This window comes from Corvus moneduloides, chromosome Z, assembly GCF_009650955.1.
Source record: "Corvus moneduloides isolate bCorMon1 chromosome Z, bCorMon1.pri, whole genome shotgun sequence".
NCBI classification, from domain to species: domain Eukaryota; kingdom Metazoa; phylum Chordata; class Aves; order Passeriformes; family Corvidae; genus Corvus; species Corvus moneduloides.
In genome coordinates this window covers 37,878,627-37,900,990 of record NC_045511.1, presented here as the reverse complement: position 1 = coordinate 37,900,990, position 22,364 = coordinate 37,878,627, and the positions used below count along the sequence as shown (strand labels likewise).

Genomic DNA, 22,364 nt, shown 5'->3' with positions numbered 1-22,364 from the left:
TCATGCATGGTAGCAACTGAGAAAAGAAACAGAAAATGAGATACAAACACCAAAAGCCCTAAAAAATGGCAAAAAGGTGGCAGTTGCTGGCCCTTCATCAGGCCTTATAGGGCATTTTGGTGCTAATCCAAGCACTGGGATATGGAGTGAGGCTCCAGATTAAGAAGAAAGCTAAAGGTGGCATTGAACAGTTACCATAACTCATCAGAGAGCATAGGAGACTCATGTATGTATTGTATAGTAGGGTCATTAACATGCTATAAACATTACCCTTAGTTTAAAATCCTTCTGAATCATGTAAAAAGCATTGGAAGTGAACTATATAATTATTTACATAATCACAAATTAAGCTGAGTTAGAAGGGATGCACAAAAATCATTTAATTCAACCCCTGGCCCTGCACAGCACCAGCCCCAGGAGTCACACCATGTGCCCGAGGGCATTGTTCAAACACTTCTTGAACTCTGTCAGGCTGATGCTGTGACCTGGGGAACCTGTTCCAGTGCCCAACCACCCTCTGGGTGAAAAATTCTTTCCTAGTATCCAACCTAAACCTTGCTAACACAGCTTCAGGCCATTCCCTCAGGTCCTGTAATGGGCACCACAGAGATCAGTATCTGCCCCTCCTCTTCCCCTCATGAGGAAGCTGCAGACTGCAATGAGGTCTGTCCTCAGTCTCCTCCAGGCTGAACAGATCAAGTGACTTCAGCTGCTCCTCACACAGCTTCCCCTCAAGGTCCTTCACCACCTTTGCTGACAGTCTCTAATGGCTTAATGACTATTTTATATTGTAGCCCCCAAAACTGCCCCCAGCCCTCGAGGTGAGGCTGCCCCAGTGCAGAGCAGAGTGGGACAATCCCCTCCCTTGCCCAGCTGGCGATGCTGTGCCTGATGCACCCCAGGACAGGGTTGGCTCTCCTGGCTGCCAGGGCACTGCTGACTCAGGTTCAGCTCGCCAGGACCCCCAGGTCCCTTTCCATGGCACTGCTTGCCAGCATCTCATTCCCAGTCTGTCCATACATCCAGGGTTGCCCTGTCCCAGGTGCAGAATCCGGCACTTTCCCTCATTGAACTTTACGTGGTTGGTGATTGCCCAGACCCCTGATTTGTCGAGGTCTCTCTGCAGGCCCTCTCTGCCTTCAAGGGAGTCAACAGCTCCTCCCAGTTTTGTATCATCTGCAAACTGGCTCAGTATCCCTTCCAGTCCTGTGTCCAAGTCATTTGTGAAGATATCAAAGAGCAGAGGGTGGAGGATGGGGCCCTGTGGAACCTCAGCAGTGACAGGTCCCCAGTCTGATGTCACCCCATTCACTGTAACCCTTTGTGCCTGACCTGTGAGCCAGTTGCTCACCCATCCCATGATGCGGTTATCCAGCTGTGGGCTGGACATTAGGTCCAGGAGGATCCTGTGAGAGACAGTATCAAAAACTTTACAGGCTTCCCTTCATCAGCTGGGTTACCTTGTCAGAAAAGGAAACCAGCTTTGATAAGCAGGACTTTCCTCTCATGAAGCCATGCTGGCTGTAACCGATGACTGTGTTTCAGGTGTTTTTCAGTACCCCCAAAATAATCTACGTAACTTTACCAGGCACTGGAGTGAGACTGACAAGCCTGTAGTTTTCAGTGTTATCCTTCTTGCCCTTCTTGAAAATCAGGGCATTGTTTGCCAGCTTCCAGTCAGCTGGGACCTCTGGATTCCCAAGACCGCTCAAAAGAGACATTTGTGATGACATCAGGCAGTTCGTTGAGGATTCTTGGATGAATCCTATCAGGCCCCATAGATTTGTAGGGATCCAGCTGGAGTAGTAGATCCTGCTCATGTAAGTTTTTAATAGGCCCTATCAAAAGCCTAACAGAAGAAAACACAACAAACCACCAATGTTATTGCTCATTTTATTCATGATTCTCTCTCAAGGTGGGTGTTTCTATATTGAGTTCGTGAGAGAAGGAAGTTGTAGAATCTAATTGTAATAAATTAAAGTAAACAACAAAAAAATCAATTTCCAAACTTAGTGTAACTAAATCATCACAGGAAGCCATGTCTTTTCAAATGATACCTCCATCCAGGAGATGGACGCAATGATCCTTGTGGGTAGCTTCCAATTCAGTGTATTCTATGACTATATGTGGCTATGACAAGAGGCATCTTTATAGGTATGCCTTTGCCTTCTGGTTTCATTCTACTTCTTTTTCATGGGCAGCCCCCTCTGAATAAAATACAGCATTTTGTAGGGTTTTTTCCCCCTCCCATCTGTAATTTCCAAACACAGTGGCAGTTTTACACTGAATAGCATTAGAAAGCCCAGTGCTGGGCTATCTCCCACTTACTTCATCAGGCCAGCATCTGGTTAGGATCTCAAGTGATTCTTTTCTGGATGTAGCTTTTAACCCTGAAAATTCATCTCAGATGAAAAATTAAAACTGTATCCATATAGTCAGGCAAGGCCTTGTGCCACTTACTGGGCCGTGTCTTCAGAGTAAAGGCAGGCCTTAACGAGGGGGTGGCCTGGCGAGTCCCTTGGCCCCTCAGTGGGGATGCATTCATCCCTTGTCATACACCTTCTGTTGCTAGTACAGAGTAAAACACACCATTTTGCTGACAGCTGTTTTTTGTCTGCAGCGTTGCTGGGAGGTGTTTGCAGCTGCTCAGTGTGCACAGTTTTGTACCTGTACTTTTCTCCTTTAGGAGGGAATCAGCTGTACCCTATTGTCAATGCCTTGCACATAACAGGAAAGGAAAAAGGTCTGGAAAGAAAGCAGCAGAAATGCAGCCTGAGCAAGTGGGCAGCTTGAGGAAACAAGTAGGCATAATGAGCCTAAGGATTCTGACATATAAAAAGCACTATGGAAAAGGATATTACCAAAACAAATCAAAAAAGTCCTATGGAGCATTAAAATGTATCATGCAGAGTATTGCAGCCAGCACCTCCACTGCTGATCAAAGTCTTCAGAACTGGTATTTGTACTGCAGAAAATTTTAGGTGTTAGTTTGCAGGCTCCTCTGCATACAGTGGTAGGTGGGAGACAACCATGGTGCTTTTGTAAAAATGAACACACAGCTGAGTTATCACATGCCAAAGGCAATCTGTTAGTTTGGGGTTGATTCTTTCCATGCAGAAACTGGACTCTAAATCTGGAAAACCCACACCTTCTAGCCCCCCCTACTGCAGGCAAGTGCCAGCTGGCCCCTGTGTGTGCTGCAGCAGGTCTCACTTTCACTGCACATATTTAAGAGTAAGGAGTAGTATATGAATTGTCTAAGGCCACTCAAATTTTTACCTGTAACTTAATGGTATTTTACTTTGAAAAAAAGCACTCACATAATAATGTACTTCTAAGGTAAGAGAAACATTTGAAATAAGCCCACATCCTGCACAAAACCATACTCTTAATTCACTGAAAACCGTAATTCACAACACTAATTCTTAATAACTAAAAAAAAAAATACATCTTGTGGTCTTTTAAAGCTATAAAATACCTACCTTTGTGATGCAGTTCCCAGTATTCATGTTTTATGTCTTCTCTAACAGTCAAAGATTTCAACAGACATCTAAGTGCATTTCTCTTCTTGGCCTCAATCTCTGATCCCCAGAATAGTCAGAAGAAAAAAAAATTGCAAGAAAGGACAAGAAGCAACCAAATAGAGGAGCCTGACTCATCTAGAATTTCACCTTAAGTATACTGAGTTTAGGCACATATACAAAATATGGAGTGAACACACATGCTGAAACAGCTATGTGCCCTTGTTTCTGTGGGCAAAATATACTGGAAAAATTATTTTAAAATCTTACCCTGCTGCCAGGTTGACATTTCATGTCGGTCAAATATGCCAGTACTTAAAGAAACTGAGTCTCCTTAGGAGACTAACCGCATTTTTCATTTTGCTGTGAATTAATCTAAGTATGTATTTTCTGCACAAAATTAAGGTCCTGATTCCTGCTGCTTATAGCTTCTTTCCAGAAAAACAACAGGCATTTGCTCTTACCTGAGAGCATGTAGAAATTGCAGTTTTGTAAATATTTGCTTTTGCATGATAATTTACACATGAGAAAGCAGAACTTAATTTTCAGCTGACACGACTTTGTATTAGCACAGCAGCCCAACAGTAATGCCCACAGTACAACCTGCAAAACTCTGGTTTTGCTCATTGCACCACTGCAGAGATGATGGCTCTGCTGTCTTCTCATGTGCCCCTGAGCAGCAGCTGCACATTGCTGTACCCTTTAGTTAATGTAGTTCACTTCAGTCATCTCTGGAAATTGCCTATTTCTGACTAAATCCAGGCTTCTCCTCTGGGCTTGTTGGGACCAGTGTCTCAGCACTGGAGCTCCCTGCTGAAATTCACTCTCAGACATTTTAGTCATGGGCCAGTGGTGGCTGCTTTGCCACTGGCATCACCCCCAGACATCTTGATTGGATCTAAACCGGCTAGTTTGAGAAGCTGGTGCTTGGCATCATAATGTATTTCCACTTCATCTTTAATCCTGAAAGGACAGTGCTCATCATCTGCCACACAGAAAAAACATTTTGTTGTTGTTATTTCACAGTAACTTTGTCCCACAGTTGTTTTATATTTGGTGGTGTTATTTGCTCTACAGCTGTATCCCCTTACAGTCAACTCTTGCAAGTACAATAGAACTAAAACTTAAAATGTCTTAGCAACCATCTTACTCCAGTCTGCATCTGTCCCTTGGTGTGCCTGAAACTCACCTATTTAACTGCCAAGCATGGCCAATTAAAATTTCATTCTGATTTATTCAGTTTTACATCTGAAAAATCCTTCACTTTTTTTGTTCCTTAACGTAGGGAACACTGCCCTCCTCCCTCATTCCGCCTTTCATGTGCCCCTGCAGCCAACATTTCCCTACATGCAGGGTCCATGTCCCTACAGCCATCTTTGTTTCCATCAGTAACATGGCAGTATTACTCTCCAAAACTGACATTAAGATTTTGTAATTGCCATCACTTGTGCTGAAACTGCATATCATGCCCTGTTTTCATTATAATCTCCTGTTGCTTTTGACTATATATGAAAGCTTTTCAGTAAGTTTCCAGTTTTAGCTGAGGGAAAACATTGTTCCTGTTTGCTTGAATATAAAAAAAATGCAATTACATGACATAAATGCTGAACTTTTTTTCTTCTTGTCATGGTTTAACCCCAGCCAGAAGCCAATCCCCACATAGCTACTTGCTCACTCCCCTACCAGCAGGGTCAGGGCGAGAATTGGAAGGGTAAAAGCCATAAACACAAGCAAAGCAAAACAAGGAATTAATTCACTGCTTCCCATGGGCAGGCAGGTGTTCAGCCAGCTCCAGAACAGCAGGGCCCCATCATGTGTAATGGTGACTTGGGAAGACAAATGCCATCACTCCAAATGTTCCCCCTTCTTCATTTCCCCACTTTATATCCTGAGCATAGTGTCACATGGTCTGGAATATCCCTTTGGTCAGCTGGGGTCACCTGTCCTGGCTGTGTCTTCTTCCAGCCTCCCCTGCACCCCAACTTTCTCCCCAGTATGTCAGTACGAATAGCAGCGAAGGCCTTGGCTCTGTGCAAGCCCTGCTCAGCAATAGTAACATCTCTGTATTATCAACCCGTGTTCAACACAAATCCAAAACACAGTCCCCCCTACCAGTCACTGTGAAGGAAATTAACTCCACCCCAGCCCAAACCAGCACACTTCTTTACACAGATGAAGAGTCAGATAAATAATCACTTATATACAAAAACAGGAAAGCCCACCTACTGACATTTAACCGTTTCTGCACACACCTTCTCCCCAGCACTTGCCTCTCCTTTCTTCATTCAAATCACAGGAATGTAAATTTCTTACTTGATAGCTGGAAGGATGGAACAGGAATTAGAAAGCATCCAGACTAAGAAAATAGAAAGACCAGTCTTATTTATTTCTTAAGCTAGCTGATTGGTTTTTATCAGTATGAAGTAATGCCAGCATCAGCTGAAGAGTAGATGTGGTGCTGAGAAAAGATCTGCATCACAGAATGGAGATCAATGCTAAAAGTTGGTGTAGCACTGTCCTTTTGCATCAAGAGCATTCAGCATCAAACCCACAGGTTTATAACATATAAAACCCAAAAATTATTCCCCTCTTTGTCCTGAAATACAGCTAATTAAAGACTGTGTCTTCTGGTTATGTTTTAGAGGTGGTGAGGACCCAGTGCAATCAGGAAGTCCTCCTTCTAAATGGCTCTTCCTCCTTCTTACTCTCTGAATGTCTGAAAAATCAAGAGCTAAACTGCATTTCAGATTCACAAAAGAAAACAGAATGATAGGAAAATTATGAAAATGGCACCACACCAGGATGTCACATGGCACTTCTTTTTATACTTTCTTTAAATGCATGTGGATTACCAGACTCTATGATGCATTTTGAAGAACTGTCCCAAAGCAGAGTTACCATTTAAGTGGTGTACCAACTGGGCTGTTCAAATCCATGATTTTTGAAGCAGAGGGGAGACAGCATTGATACCAAACTCTGTTCTTCTCTTCTTTCATTCTTCTATGAGAAGGTTGCCAAATCTGAAGAAATCAGGGCAGGGAACAGTTGACTTATTGCTATGTGGTTAGACACAAGTACGTGCGTGAAGGATCTCAGCAGAAAAACAGATATTCAGCCCATATGTGATTTCACATGCAAATTCTTAAACTTCATTCTATGATGTTTATATAGGTTTAGGGTATTCCATTTTAGAACTAAAAACAACAAAAATAAAGAGAGACTGGATCTACCATTTGTATATTCATCTTGGATCCTGGCCAGAAAGGGAGAAAAAAAAAAAAGGCAATGCTTCTGCCTAAAGAGGAGGCGCATCTGAGAGCTTGCTCTGCCAATACAATGAGCAGGAGGAGAACTCGTGAAATCAAGATCAGAAAAGCTATGATGAAAAACAGTCAACAGCTGTCATCTGAAGATTTTAAATCCCAATGAAATTATCTTTCCAAAACAGATGTTACTGCTTAATTCAAGGTTTGGGCTTGACATTTGCTCAGTATCCACTCACGGCCTAGGTCAAGCCAGTCAGAGAAAGCAACTACAGCAATTCAGTCAGGCCTGGAAAGTGTGCTGTGCAGCGGATTGCTCAGCACTGGCCATTTGTACTTCAGCAAAGAAGCAAATATACAAGAAAAGAAAGCTGAAACGTAATAGTGGGTTTTGCAATGCATTTGAAGAAATTTACAGGTCTATGGAAAAAATGCTAGTACTTTTGTTGTGTTTTCAGAAAAGATGCTATTGGTCCTGCCTACTAGAAACTCACAAAATGCCTGAATTCACAGACACATATCACCGATTTCCATCTTATAAATTAATCCTGTGTCATATTTCAAGGCCTCTCCCCTCGTCCATGGAATCTGATACTGGCTTTTCCCTCTCTATTCGCAGACATCTGAAACTGATATGGAAGTGCAGCACAGTCATGAGATTAAAAGCACTTAAACACTTACTGCTAGTCTCTACAGGGAACAATAGTACAGATGGGAAATTTGTATCTCTAGCTATCATTACAAGTTAGTTGGAAATAAAAAAGCCAAAGTCCTACTTTCAGAAAACTTATACATAGTAGAAGTTATGGCATCATTAGTCAAAACAAACAGAAGCTGCTTTCTCGTATGTGAAATATTACAAAAACTTTGAACAGTAGCTGGCAAATGACATACTGCATGCACCTGTTTTGGAAGCCTCAAAATAAACTCAGAAGCTAAGAAATAAAATGTTAAGGAGTGAATGAACTGTACATACAGGCTAACTGGCACATACACGTGAGAATTCTCAACAGTGTAATTCACAATGTTTAGTCAAGAGTATGTAAAAATGTAATCACTTTGAGATGGCATTATGCATCTGCAGAAGTTCATGGGCCTAACAGGTATTTTTATTGAAAAGGATAGAAGAGAGGGTCATTGTTTCTAAGGGTCTACTTTTTTATTAAATGAGTGTATCATCTGACATAATACAGAAGAGTTATGAAAGATGCTTTTAAGGCAATTAAGAGATGTGAAGTTAGTTAAATATACAAACATTAAAGACAGTATTGCTGGACTTTTTTCTGCTTCTTGTTGATATGCAGGTTAATGGAATGTCATGTATGGAATTGTTACTTCTTAATTCTATCAGTATTGTATATAAAAATCACAGCTAAATTTCTACAGCTGAGTTTCAGACATGTTGGGTTTTATCTTCTTTGTCACTCCCTCCCTTCACACACATGCAAGAATACAGAATGCAAACTAAAGCACCATCCTTGCTTTAGTTTAGAGATGAACTACATCACTACAACTCAGCTAGAGCCATTGACATTCCAAATTTTGGTTTCAGTGGCTGATAGCAGCCCAACACTTATTCCTAGCTGGGTCCTGGCAGCTCAGACAACAGTGAACACATTCAAGGCATCAGAAGGATCTTGTGAGGTTTACTCCTTTCCAGCAGCCAGACAGCTGGTTAAAGGAAGATGGCCAGTGCAAGCAAGGGAAACTCCTCCATGGCATTCACTGGTGAACAGACCACCTAAGATCAAATTCCCAGAATAAGCTACTCTCTGCTAGGGCAGCAAACGGAATGTCTACCATGACCATATCTTTTCAATCCAGGCAAGCATTTAGGAAAAAATTGTATCACAAGTAAGGAAAACTTGCCAGAGAAGTGGATTTAAGCAGGCCCACATCTGAACGCTGCTATGAATTAAGTGCTAGTGGGATGCCTCTAGCACCAGAGCATTCAGCTACGGTGGTTTAACCACTGATGTTGCCCAAAAACATGCTGGTTGCTTAAGAAAGCCATTGCAGACTAAAGTATAAGAAATTCAAATACATGCTCCATGTGCTTGTGGAGGACTCCTCCCATAACATTACAGGTTTTGACTTTTCAAACTTGGGTCTAGTAGAAAACTGCCTTGCCATGTCAGAAACTACCACCTTTCTACACCCTTCTTATATCTATCACAGAGAAAACTGCATTTTATTGGAGTATGACATTACTCATTCACACAGAACCTTAGTACTTTATTCTGTCATTAGACAATACAGCAATGAAACAGTATAAACCTGATTGAACAGTGTTTTGTTTAGTAACTGAAAGTAATTTGTGCTAGATGTTTTATCCTACACTTCCGTAATGTTAATGCTTCAGATTTTTTTTTTAATTGTATCCTTGCCAAACCAAACATATACCACAGACTTCGGCTCACTGAAACTAATATCAACTCTGTCTATTAACACCTCTTGGCACTTACAATGCTGAGAGTACAGAAACTTAATCACAAATGCTAGAAGTAATAGATTAAATGTTACTGTTGGTCAGCTAAATTGCAGTGTCTGCCAATACATGACAAAATAAAATATATTCTGCTTTTTATAGGCACTCTACTGAGATCTTGATTAAATAAAAGCCACAGAAATGACCTTATTTTCCTGCCTGAAGAAAATCCACAGAATCCACCCAGCACCATGCTGCAAATTCAGCAGAATTCAAAAGCTCTAACTTAGCAGTCTTAGACTGGAAAGAAGCATAATCAACAAAGAAGTAAAATCTACTGTCTGTATTTTTATTCAAAAAATGCCTTGAAGCAGAACAATTTTGAGAAGTTCTCTATGTTCAGTGCACTGTCCAGAACCAGGGTGTGTGCTGGAGACCGAAGGCATGGGAACAACCTACTTGATGTCTGATTTCAGGACTTGTTGGCTGGTTCAGCATAAAAGTACAGCCTTGAAGGCTCCAAAGAACATTTCCAGAAAGTAGCAATTACAGAGGAAAAGATGCAGATTGGAAGGATAGTGCAGAAGCCACCATATGAGAGCTCTTCCATTACTCAGATCTACCAAATTGCTCTGTAGCCTTCCACTGGCAAACTAACAAAAGTAGCTTCAACATCCCACAAAATCACAGCTTATATCAAAGTTAGATCATAATTCAAGCATTGTGAAAGAGTAAGGAGAAAGAAATACCAAAGGTTTATAACCACTATGCTAAATAGGGCAAAAAGAACGCCAGTACAGATGTATCTCTTTTAAGTTACAGACAGCATCAATTAGGTTTCTTCTTTAGAGCCTCCTGAAACAAGCAAACCCTCCTTAATATTTAAATCATTCAGTTTTTCTTACAAAGCCAAACACAGGAAAACAAGAATGTACCAATTAACTACTAATTTTGGTTTTTTACCGCCTTCATTGTACATTTCCTTCCTGCTTGAACTGATTCATCTTTATTTATCAGGATATTGATTTTGTTACAGAAAGTTAGAAGAATTTTCATGCATTCAGAATTTCATGCATTAGTGGAAAAATAAAAACACAGTGAAAAGTTACTTAAAAATTCCTGTCCAAAAACTGTAAAACCCATCTAAATATAATACCCATATCATTCACCTAATTAATCTGCAAGAACCAGATATTGAAATTCTTTGCCAATCTTTCTTCTATGTAGTTAAAGTTATATATAGGCACAATATGGAGAAAACACAACCAAAGAACCTCACATCCAACAACCAGATTAGACATTAAACCAAAACAAACAAACAAACAGAAAAACATTCTTCCTTTGGGTTAAAATTTTAGATTATTTATCATTCTAGACAGAGCAGTCTGCATCTGTTTCCACTAGACAAATACCTCTGAGTTAGTTTAATCCCATGCTTTTCAGTTATGGTATTCAGGCAACAGAAAACTGGGTTGCTTGATTTTACTTTTTTAGATATGTGTGGCTATTAACAACAGAAAAATTGCAACACATCTTTTTCTGAATTTTCATTTTAAAATATTTTTAATCAAAAAAGAGAAAAAACCCCTTTCTTTGCAGACATACATTATGTGTTTGCTACTTTTTCACTAGCAAACTGACTGACAGGGCAGGTAACTTCTGTTATATGACTCACTGGGAACAAAATTGTAAGAAATCAGTCAACAGCACAACAGAAAATATCTTTCCACTTCTTACAGCCAAGGGACACTAAGTACATTGTTTTTCTTTTCCCTTGCTCAAAAACAAATGCTACATTCTAAAAGCATTTTAAATTCAAGATACATTAATTCAAGATTTTATATGCAAGAATAGTAGTCCAAGTAGCATCTTTGAGTAGCATAGCACAAGTGTTGGCATTACAGCTAAGTAACACAGGACAGCAAATTCCTAAGGAAAGTTAGGATGGTCTGTCACTACTATTCTCTGTGCTTATTTTTCTAGTTAAGCTAGAAAGATGTTCACAAAACCTCTGGGGACAAACTCTTTCCTTAGGGTAAAAACATAAGCCATTGCTACCTGTCTATGCTCCTTGCCTAAGACAAAAAACCTAAACAAAGAAGTAAGCAAACTACTGCTGGACACAAAAATGAAGGCAGTGAGTTGCAACCTTCATAGGAAATTTGTCCCTCAAACTGGAAAATGTTTCTGTTTTGCTTGTTCTCTTTTGTCTGAATAAAAACCCCATATTTCTTAAATGAATAAATTATAGCATTGGTCATGGCACACTGTTAAGTGGGCTGTACTGCAAGCAATCTCCTGCCTGCAGTATCTGTTGACAAAGAACAGCTATTGGTATAGTACTTTGAGGAGAACACTGTCCAGCTGAAAGCTGCAGTCCCACATTTAGCAAATCTGGGAAGACTTTCATTTTGGAAACATTTTCAAAAAGAAAAAAAGAGTTCAGGAAACATCACTGATTTCCTGAGAACACCATGAATTGCTTGAGATCATTGGTAGTTTCATAAACTTCATAAAGAAGCACAGAACAAAACATTTTAGTAACAACTTACCAATCAAACAATTGGATATTACTTGCTAAAAAAAACCCCACATGCGTAATTTGGGAGAAAAACTGATCCTCAGCCAGATAAACATCAAGGAGATGAGGGAACTACTTTAAATTATGTAGGTCTCTTGTTACAGAAGGTACTCAGAACAAAACTTTCAAGCATCTTTAATATTTACTATTATGTTTCAAAAAGTTAATATTTCCAAACAACAGATTATTTTTAAATATAGATGAGGGAATATAAATTAAGAGATGTAAGTATATATAGGCATCTTTCTGCCCTTGGTAAACTGCAGTGCCAGATGCTAATGGAAGTCTGGCACCTGGATAAAGACCTGATCTGTTGGCTTGATAAACAGATGACATTAAAATTCTAAACTTTCAATGTAAGTTTTTGAAGAAGTTCATTCAGCAGCTTCACAGTTCTTTGGTTTTCTTCTCCACTACGGTTAAATCTGTATGCAATACGGATAAGAAGGTTATAAACTTCTTTGCTTGTATCAGTTGTCTTGGTAATCTGAAAGGAAACACAGAAGATGAAATAATGCAATTATGTTGCTAAATACTAAGAATTCTTCGGCAATATTTACAACAAAACCAGATTTGTCCCTCACCACTGAGTATGTGAGAAGCAACTTCTGCCTGAGGTATCGCTTTTCATACATCCTAGTGGAACTGAGCAACTTTGAGATTTCTGCTGTTGTCTCAAATTTAAGTGAGACAAATCAAGATGCAGAAAGTTTTTAAAGGAAACACAAATGAATAGACATTGTAACAATTTTTAAGTCATTGCTATAGAAAACAACTAAAAGCACATGAAGGTTCTGCCTGTATTTGGGGAGACAATCCAAATCTGTACAGCTTTCAAAAGTAAAAATAAATCACTCCCCCAAAAGATGACAAAAAACAGGAAAAAGACCCTAAGCTGCAATTTTTGCAGATCAGCAGGAACATGATTCCTCTGCTGTGTTAAACCCAAAGTCTACTAGGCTAAACAAAACCACAGCCATGCATCCCAAATCAGTTCCACACCATTCTGCCTTTCATATGTTGTCTTTAGTCCTTATCCAATCACATGGAGAGCCTACCTATACATTAGTGATCATACAGTCAAAATTAATCAGACTGATAAACCAACAAACCGGCCTGCAACAGCTCATGACCACCCACCACCACCCACCCAACACTTTCAATACTCAAGAGTTTTGAAAGTTAGTTATACTGCTATCTATAAAGAATCAGAAGATTGCCTTTGGTCCTCCTGGAGGGGCTTAAAGTAGCAGGCTAATATACTACAGCAGCACAGCTCAACAGCTGCACTCTCTTCATGAAGAACAACTAGAAATAGCAGTTTGTAAAACTATATACAACCCCCCTAACTTTATCATTACATTCTTATGCTGAGAAGAAAATCGTGAACTTGCACCCTAGGATGTGAAAAATATCTTAGCCCTTCTTAAACAGAAAAATGTTATGTCTTTTTAGTCAGCCAGCCGTGTCCTAAAATCAGATGCATTACACATGCCATATATCCTATACAGTTCTACATATAAGACCACATTGCTGCTGAATGGAAAAAACTTTTGGAAGTGTTAAAACTACACACTGGCCCTAGACTGCTTGCATAGGGGGCATGCACTTCTTAGAAGAATATGGTTTTATGGTTAGGAATAGATTTCTAATCCTACACTGAGATAGCACTGTTTATCTTAGGAGACACAAACACATTTTAGAGTTTGCACCAATATACCTGAAGGCTGTCATCACCAGGAGAAGACATTATGGCAAGCTTCCAACCTTCTACTCCTCTTCATTGTCTTTCACACCCAAGAGACACTGTCTTAGCTCTTCATTCTCTCCTTCTCTCTCAATTACCACACTGTTTTCCTCACTGGCTTTGCCAGCGCATCAAGCTTCTGCCACATCAATGCTAAGATCTAGCAACCAGCTGTTCCACCCAATGAAAAACAGTGAGAAGAGAGTTCCATCATCTCTGCAGTAGCTGGATAATTTAGGGAGTGATTTTTATGGGAAAATCAAAACGTTTGCACATTCTATCTATACCATGTGTAACTGAGCTGTATGTATCCCTTAACTGCAAGCTATTACTTCAACTGTTTCTGCATCTGTATAGTCACAACAGCAACCCTGTCAGTGAGATCAAGAAGTGAATGGAAAATATTTTGACTGTAGCTAAAATAGATATGTACCAGGTTAGATATGGCTGTAGTAGTCACAGTCTTCTTTAATTCTCTGTTATGTGTTTTCTTTATTAAGAGGTAGAAACTTAAATCCAAAATAGTAAAATGAATATATATTCAACTTTAACTGAAAAAAAAGGGAAGAAACACTTACATGGTAAATACATTCCTGGGCAATCTTATGTCCACCATGCGAAAAGAGCAAAAAGTTGGTCAGAAGATGTGTTGTAAGACACTGGTTCCAACACTGCTCTATACCTGTTATCCTATGTACAGCAGCCTCCAGGTCTTTGAGAGAAAGGTCTGTACAGCTGAAGAGCATCATTAGATGACTGTAGACTGCTTGAGCTTCTACCTGTAGGAAAGAATTTCAAAGGATGCAGGATCAGAGAAGAGTAAAGGTAAAATTTATGGTATTTTTCCTTTGGATTTATTCACTAAAAGAAAACTGAATCCTTGGAGAAACAACTCAAACATGAAAAGAATCTGAATTTAAGCAGCAGGAAAACCAGGGAAGGAAGGGCTGTACACATTTCTTTTACACTGATTCACCCACACAAATGTGGACAGATAGATTTTTTTATATTCTTTGGTCTTACAAATGAAGCAGACAGGGCATCAAGCCAGGATCTTACCTTTTTTAATAATATAAGGAAATGGAGAAAGTCCCTCAGCAGAACATGGTCTGATTTTTGCATTGTGAGAAAAAGAACAAAGGCTCCTCAAGGGCTCATTTCAGTATTGCTGCTACGAATCAATTAAATCCCCATGCAGCCTGACCTCAGCTGATAAAATGTTCTGGTAAGAATGTGGATTTTAACTTCTTCCTGTGTTGTTCGCAACTTACGTTTTTATGTTGTGAGTTAGACAATAAAACCTAATTTTTACTGGGGGTAGGAAACAGAAGACTTTGGCACCTCTAGAAAAAGAACTACAAGCAACTACTGCAAAAAGATCCTAACAATAATTCTGTTCACTGTATTAAAAATTAACTGAAAAACTTGTAGACGAAATGCAAATGAGTATCAGCTGGATCAACAGAAAAATACACCACTGCAGACCCAAAGGAAAAGGACACCTGTTTCTCAAGAATGTTCACTGGGACAATTTTTTTCAGACATTTATTTGATGCTGACCTACTCTTTTAACAGTATCACATAAAATAGTCTGAAAAAGCTGCTATTCTTGCGTTAAGTTTGCAACTACATGTGAGGCACAAATAATACCAGGATCCACAGAAAGGTAACTGAATTCCTCTTCTTTATCCCTCTGTGCATCACACATGCCAAAGACTGCAGATGGATAGTAGCCAGCCCTGCTCCAAGAGCTCATGTACCCTAGGAATCTCAGTCTTAGTGCCAGCCTCCAAGTTTTGTTCCCTCAGTGTTTCAGAGCCTAAAGGTATGAAAGGAGTGCAACAAAGGAATAAATATTGAGGAGCAGAATATTTAGTCCTGCACATATGAGTGAACTCCAGTGAACAGCAAAAATAGCCGTTTTCTTCTTTAAATAATTTAAACTCTTTGTATTACACTCTGGCTGGTTATCAAGGTGTTACCTACAGTACAGAGCAGGAAGACAAAATCTTAAGTCATGAGTGCACACAAAAATAACACTGAATGAAAAGTACTCCAGATTGACATCTGCCAGGAGTTGCCACGCCATGTTAATCCTTAACTAGTGAAAGGTAGAAAGTGGAGTTGAGGTAGAAACCACTTCAGTGGAAAGAGCTGAGAGCTAATCTGCCAAAGGACAAATAAAAAAAAAAAAGCAAAAACCTAACTAAAGGCAGAAGCTTTGCATGAAGTGTGGGAATGCTTCTGAAGTAGCCTGACCTGTGCAAAAAAAAAAAAAAAGTCTCAGCTCAGATACCTAAGAAAAGAATGATAATGAACTGAAATATCAGATCTCTGGGAGATGAGTCACTGCGTGGGTTGTCAGTGGAAAAGCTTTTTTCTCACCAAAGTTTGTCTTATGTTATGACTGAATAACAAACTGATGGAATAGGGGACACACAGGGAGATTATTTCATATATGGCACAAAGTGATTTCATTCTGTGGAGTAAGAACAATATTCCATACATTGATCTGCACCTGTAGTGCAACAGTTTCATTCACTCATGTTTATTGCTCATGTATTGTCTTGTTTCCCAAAACTACATTCTAAAATTCTTTACTTCACCATAGCTCTAACCTAAGTCTGCTCAGCCAACATCCCATCCCCTGCTCCTAGACTCTAAGAAATTAAAGAGAAAAAAAATTTTGTAAGTAATTGGGATGTGATCTTTCATGTGTAGTGCCATCTGGGAGGCAGGAGGGGAAGGAAAGGAAATAAAATATTGTATAATACACTGTTGTACATGGACCATTAGATGTAAATTTAAAGTAAATTTAAATTTACTCTTGGGGTGTACTGAGCTGCATTTTTAAATCCAGCAGAATCCATTTTCAAATTAAGGAAAACTAGACAAGTTGCAGCCTTTTGAATCTGGGCTTTGTAGATCAAATTGCTTGGGCTAGTTCAGACTTGCATAATAGGTTTAAATTAAAGGCTTTAAAGTATTTGCCTGCCTGCACAGACACACAGCACTCTTCGTGTAGTACACTGGGTAAGGTTAGAACACTGCTCCTTCTCTTACCAACCCAGCATATGGGAATATCACATATTTATTACAGTATCACATGCCAAAAACTGGAGAGAAATCAGAATAGTTGGGCAAGGTTAGGATTCAAGGCTGTGTTTGCTAAGTATCTTCACGGTTTTAGCTGCTGTGATTTCTCTTGTTTCCTTCTCAGAAGATGCCATAACACAGGCATGCTGAATTCTGCCACACCGATTTAAAAAATACCATCACTAGGGTAGTTTTATTTATGATTTAAAATACCCTGGTTATCCAAAAGAAAGCCAAGGAGGTGCTAATCTATATCGCATCCTTTAAAAAAAGAGGAAAAATGTTTTCTAAATGTCACAAGAAAAAAAATCTTTAAAATTCTCCACTGCAACGCAATTCCCAGAGACCTTGTAAAGTCAGTACCTTTCATTTTTCTGGTGTTGCGCTGTTTGTCTTACAGCAATAAGATATAATCAGATTATTGACTGCTGATTGCCACTTACTATCACTCCATTACCCACCATGGTTTGAGTTCTTTGTTGATTTTCATTCTTAGGACAGTAGTAAAATGCCAGCAGCCACAGCACAGCATCTGGTTCTACAGCAGCCTTCAGTAATTGTTCTGCTGCAATATCCAGCCATTCTCCAAAACAAGCAACCAAAAACCAGATTTCAAAAAGGTCAGTGAAAGAACTGGAAAACAACACAGATAAAATTAAGTACTTCTCATTATTTAACATTTTTAATTGCCTTAAATTAACTACAAAGGGTGCTGGTGTTTAACTTAAAAGAAAATCTTTAAACTCTTCCACAGAGAATACCTTACGTACTAAGCATACTACCATGTACCTCTTAATCTATTATCTGAAATCACAATCAAATGAGACACACCCAGTGCTACTACAGATCAACCTGGACAGTAGAACAGACTATCCTTAACAGCAGCTTCTAATAAACTGTGACAAAATACTATGAATGAAAAGATACATAATAAAATTAATCCCTACTTTTATACTGTTCAGCTGCAGGATTTCCAAACCTTTAAATCATATCTCACGTATTACACTCTAACATACTGTTGCCTTTTACTTTCTCTCTGTTGCTTTCCAGGCTTATTTGCTGCTTTTTGGTAATTCATGAAGTGCATCTTTTTTGGCAATTCATGAGGAATTACATTTAGATGGACTAAATATAAAGTTTTAAAGCATATTTTAAAGTATATCTCCTGACTCTTAAAATTCATTTCACTTCAATGAAAATTTTGAAGGTGATTACAGAAGTATTATCACTGTACCAAAGGTCCACCACTCGTCTCCACAGTTTCTCATGTGCATTCCTTTAAAGCTAGAGAAGACTAAAGAAAAGAGAACTAATGGGGAGATGCAAACTAATGGTAGGTGTCTCAAAAGCAAAAAGTTAAACTAAGTGTGGAAGGACAAACAGAAGAACAGCTACATTAACATTAAGAACTAGGAACAACTATTCCTAATGAATTTGGCAAAACTTGAAAGAATTAGAAAGTTTTCTTACGTTTTATTCCTGAGGACTCAAAGAGCTGCTGTGCCACCTTTACAGGGAAACTACAAGAGATCTTAGAAATTCCAGGAGTTGATGAAGTTACCATTATCTTTAATATTTTCTACCATTACAGTGCCTGTTTTCGAGTCATGTACCCTCCACGTCTGTCCCCACCACTGTTTCTTGCCTGGTCTGTAGTGGGACCTATGCTCCAGCGTCATTTTCAAATTTTTCTGAGACTTACCCCCACAAAACATACGTAAGTTCATCAGTTTATCAACTGATTTCTGGTTTAAAATGTCATGTAACTTCTACTGTTCACCGAGACTACTACATATAATAATAAATCACAGCAAAGAAGCAATCTGTTGATTAGAAGGACACAGAAAGCACTTTGCTATAAGATTCACATTTGGTATAAAATAAAACCCCTGAAAACCAACCTATGTAACACGAGAGCACTGGACATAAGAAGCAACAGGATATGCTGTGTAATAGTATTTTTTCTCCTCTGTAAATCTTATTAAATAGAAAGAATACAGAATCAGGAGTAAAGCAATAAAAGAAAATTGAATATGGTTTCTTCATGGATATTAGTATTGAAAACGTTAGATCCATTTTCTTTGTAACTGGGAGGGGTTTGGTAGAAAACATAATTGTTACAGGAGTTCAAAAAGGAAGTAAGAGTATATTCTGGCAAGTACAACACTAAACTAGTGTACTATTCAAAACAAAGCGGGAAGAAGACTATATATATAAGCCAAGAAAGGGCTGGGCAACAAAAACAGAACAGACATGGTTGTATTATTGTAACGCATCACAGTGCGTGATATTTGTTTTATTTATTTGTCCTAAGCTTGAGTTTTGTGTTTCTTTCAGAAGTCAGGGTCAGCTATGGGTCACACTCCAAGGACAGAAAGGTTTGACACACTTCAGGGATGAACAGGCGAGACACAGCACTGAACTGCAGCTCATACATAAAGTGAGAAGCTACCACCAGACAGACTGGCCTCAGAGGCAACAACAAAAAGCTTTTTTCTGCCACTCAGCAGAAAAAATAGCCTCCATGAGTTAACTGAAACCAAGCATGGTTGCACGTATCTCTGTTCCAGTACACAGGGGGAAAACTGGGACAGAGTGGCTGGATAGCAGCCAGGCAGAAAGGGACCTGGGACTACTGACTGACAGCAGCTGAACACGAGCCAGCCCAGGTGGCCAAGAAGGTCAATGGTACCCTGGCCTGTATCAGCAATAGTGTGGCCGGAAGGACCAGGGCAGTGATTGTCCCCCTGTGCTCGGCACTGGTGAGGCTGCACCTTTAGTGCTGTGTCCAGTTCTTTCCTCAGTTCAGGAAGGATGTTGAGATTCTGGAGCGAGTCCAGAGAAGGGCAACAACGCTGGTGAAGGATCTGGAGCACAAGTCCTGTGAGGACTGACTGAGGGACCTGGGCTTGTTTACCCTGGAGAAAAGGAGGGGCAGGGGAGACCTTGTTGCTCTCCACAATGACCAGAAAGGAGGGTGCAGCCAGATGGGGGTTGGTCTCTTCTCCCAGACAACCAGTGACAGGACAGGAGGACACAGTCTGAAGCTGCACCAGGGGTGGTTAGGTTGGACAGTAGGAAGAAGTTCTTCACAAAAAGGGTGATCAGACATGGGAATGGGCTGCCCAAGGAGGTGGTGGAGTCACTGTCCCTGGAGATGTTTAAAAAAGACTGGATGTGGCACTTGGTGTTGACAAGGTGGTGTTCGGTCATAGGTTGGACTTGATAATCTCAAAGGCTTTTTCCAACCTAGCTGATTCTGTGATTCTTGTGACCTTGTTTTGCAAGTCTGGCTGGCCTTGGTGGTCTACGTTTCTTTTGATATATTTCAAGTTTAAAATCAAAATTAATTTGGTTTCTTTGAATTCAAAAGCTGTTTAACATTCTTTGGATAGCTCACTCTCAGAGCAGACCTAAGCAAACTTGTATCCAAGCTCTATCCGAGTCAGGTCTCATCGCACTCCTGATAAGAAAGAATTACAAGGCAGTAGCAGATAGAGATGTAAGTTTTTTCATTCTTTTCATATAGTCCCAGAACATCCCTACCAAAGCATAATTCATATATACAAACAAACCCCAAGTGCAGCAGGTCAGACACATGGAGTGACAGCTCAAAGAGTAATGCAATAAAAATGATACAAAAATGTCTGGCAGTCACATATTTATGAAAACAAAGAAGTTTGCAGTTTGGACGTTTGCACAAGCCTGCAGAAAGCCAAGCTCTTTCATAAAACAGGGTTAAAAGTTTTGAGGGAGAAAAAGGAGAATAGACAAGTAAGCATTTCAATTATGGAGCTAGGTATTTGTTGGAGGGAATGACAGAGGCTTATTGGTCAGGTATACAGACGCTATAAAGCTCAGGTTCAGTAAGTAATCTAAGTCCTGTTCTTAAAAATAAAGCCCTATTTAGAGAATAATAAGAAAATGATGAAATGTAACCACTAAAGACTTCAAATGACATGACCTTTTGCAAACTAACATGCAAAGGACAAAAAGTTCAAAGATCTTATACTCCTTACCTAACGTTTGTATCTTCCACTAACGCTTTGAGCATATCCGAAATGTGTTTCAAGTGTTGAGACCAATATGAAGTTGGGAGTTCTGAGGATGGAGGATGAAAACAAAACTCTTAAAATCATAGCCTGTCCACTGGAACATAACAGTGAAACATTAAAGTAGCTATAAGATTTCTCCAACTTGATTCAGTTATCACAAAGCAGTTAAAATTTCATTTTAAAATTTCCCAGTTTTCAACAATACCTGTTACTGTGTTTCATACAACAATTCATTGATAAAGCCATGTGAGGAAGTACAGCCAGGAATATTGAAATGAAGCCGATGTTCCTTTGCTCAAGGAATATTAATATATAATCAGTGCAGTAGCATTCGCAGAGGCTCTTGTACTGAGCTTTAATTATTGTTCATATAAAACTATACCGTATTGAACAGTGGTTTCTTGATCTATATGAGTAGGTAGCCTGAAAAAAAATTAGGTTTGCAATCTAAAATATCAGAATTCAAGCCTCAGAGAGAAACAGAAAGCCTGCGTTTGAGAAATACATATGAATTTTTCCATAATGGCAATTACTGATATTATAACATACGAAGATTGTAGTATTTTTTACAATCTCTGTAATGTGGCTTCATTCCTACATAATTATGCATTCTTTGTTATTCACTTCTGATTTAGTTTTCTTTAAAGTTACATCTGTACTATTGTTACATAAGAATTAGATGTCCCTGCAGAAAAATACATTAAAAGAATATTATTAAAATTGCTAAATCAAACACACCCTATTAAGGAAACAGCAAAAAGTTATCTCTATCCCTTTTAAAGTTATTTTAAGACATATACAGACCATGCAGATTCATAATGCTGCAAATACTTAATGAAAAGCTTACCAGAAGGACGTCTGACTAAGCCTCTTACAAGGGGCTGGTGATGGAATGGGAAGTAGGCCTTCAGCGGAAATTTATGCTAAGATACAAAATCATTATTTGAAGAGGTTTCAAAACAAACCCACAGTGAATAATCTCATCTAAGGTAGTAATTAACCATACAGACTGAAGCAAGAGAACAGAAAATTAACTCTATAGCAAATTTTAGGATTTTGCATGAAGTGGATATTTAGGAAAGGATTGCTTATAAAAAGTAATTATTTATAGATTTTAAAAGTATATGCATTAAAAAAGATTCAGAGCATGAAGAAAATGACATCTTAATAGTCTTAATCTTTTTCCCTGTAATCACGTAAGTTTTCGCTCTTAATACGCAGAGCTTAAAGGAGACACTAATTTAATTTCATTTTCCAGTGTAAACAGATTCACAGATCCTATTAAACGAAGAACTAATAACATGTACAGAATCTGAGGGCGTTGTGTAGATTATTGCCAACTGTTCAAAAATAGAAACCTAAAATGCTTGGGATCTGATTCAGCACCAGGTAGGGCAGTCACAGATAACAGACTTGCCCTCTGTTTATCTGAGTACGTGTGACTTGTACACTGTGAACACTGCTTGTGTAACTGAGACTAGCAGTAGCACCCCTTTAGTCTTTTTGTTCTGCAAACATGTACTACAGGCAGGTCTAACACAGAGCACGTGTGTGCAAGTACAACACCAACTCCCTTTGAGACAGACAGCCAGCCAGGCCCATGTGGTGGTGACCACTGGCACAAAATCTAGCTGGAGTCCAGCAAATACCAGAGCACAGCAGGGTCAGTGCTG

The 22,364-nt window shown here is 39.3% G+C and overlaps 1 protein-coding gene across 6 annotated transcripts in view; it reads right to left on the bottom strand.

Moving 5' to 3' along the window:
* Positions 1-9,540: 9,540 nt before the first annotated feature.
* FANCC (FA complementation group C) overlaps positions 9,541-22,364 on the bottom strand; it is an 80,703-nt gene continuing 67,879 nt past the window's right edge. For all 6 annotated transcript variants that reach the window (XM_032096942.1, XM_032096947.1, XM_032096946.1 and 3 more), the window contains 5 exons: positions 21,539-21,614; positions 20,656-20,737; positions 17,098-17,269; positions 14,119-14,319; positions 9,541-12,280 (listed from right to left, as the gene is read on the bottom strand). In XM_032096942.1, the coding sequence (XP_031952833.1) occupies positions 12,137-12,280; positions 14,119-14,319; positions 17,098-17,269; positions 20,656-20,737; positions 21,539-21,614 (675 nt within the window). In that variant the 3' untranslated portion in view covers positions 9,541-12,136. The remainder of the gene's footprint in view (positions 12,281-14,118; positions 14,320-17,097; positions 17,270-20,655; positions 20,738-21,538; positions 21,615-22,364) is intronic.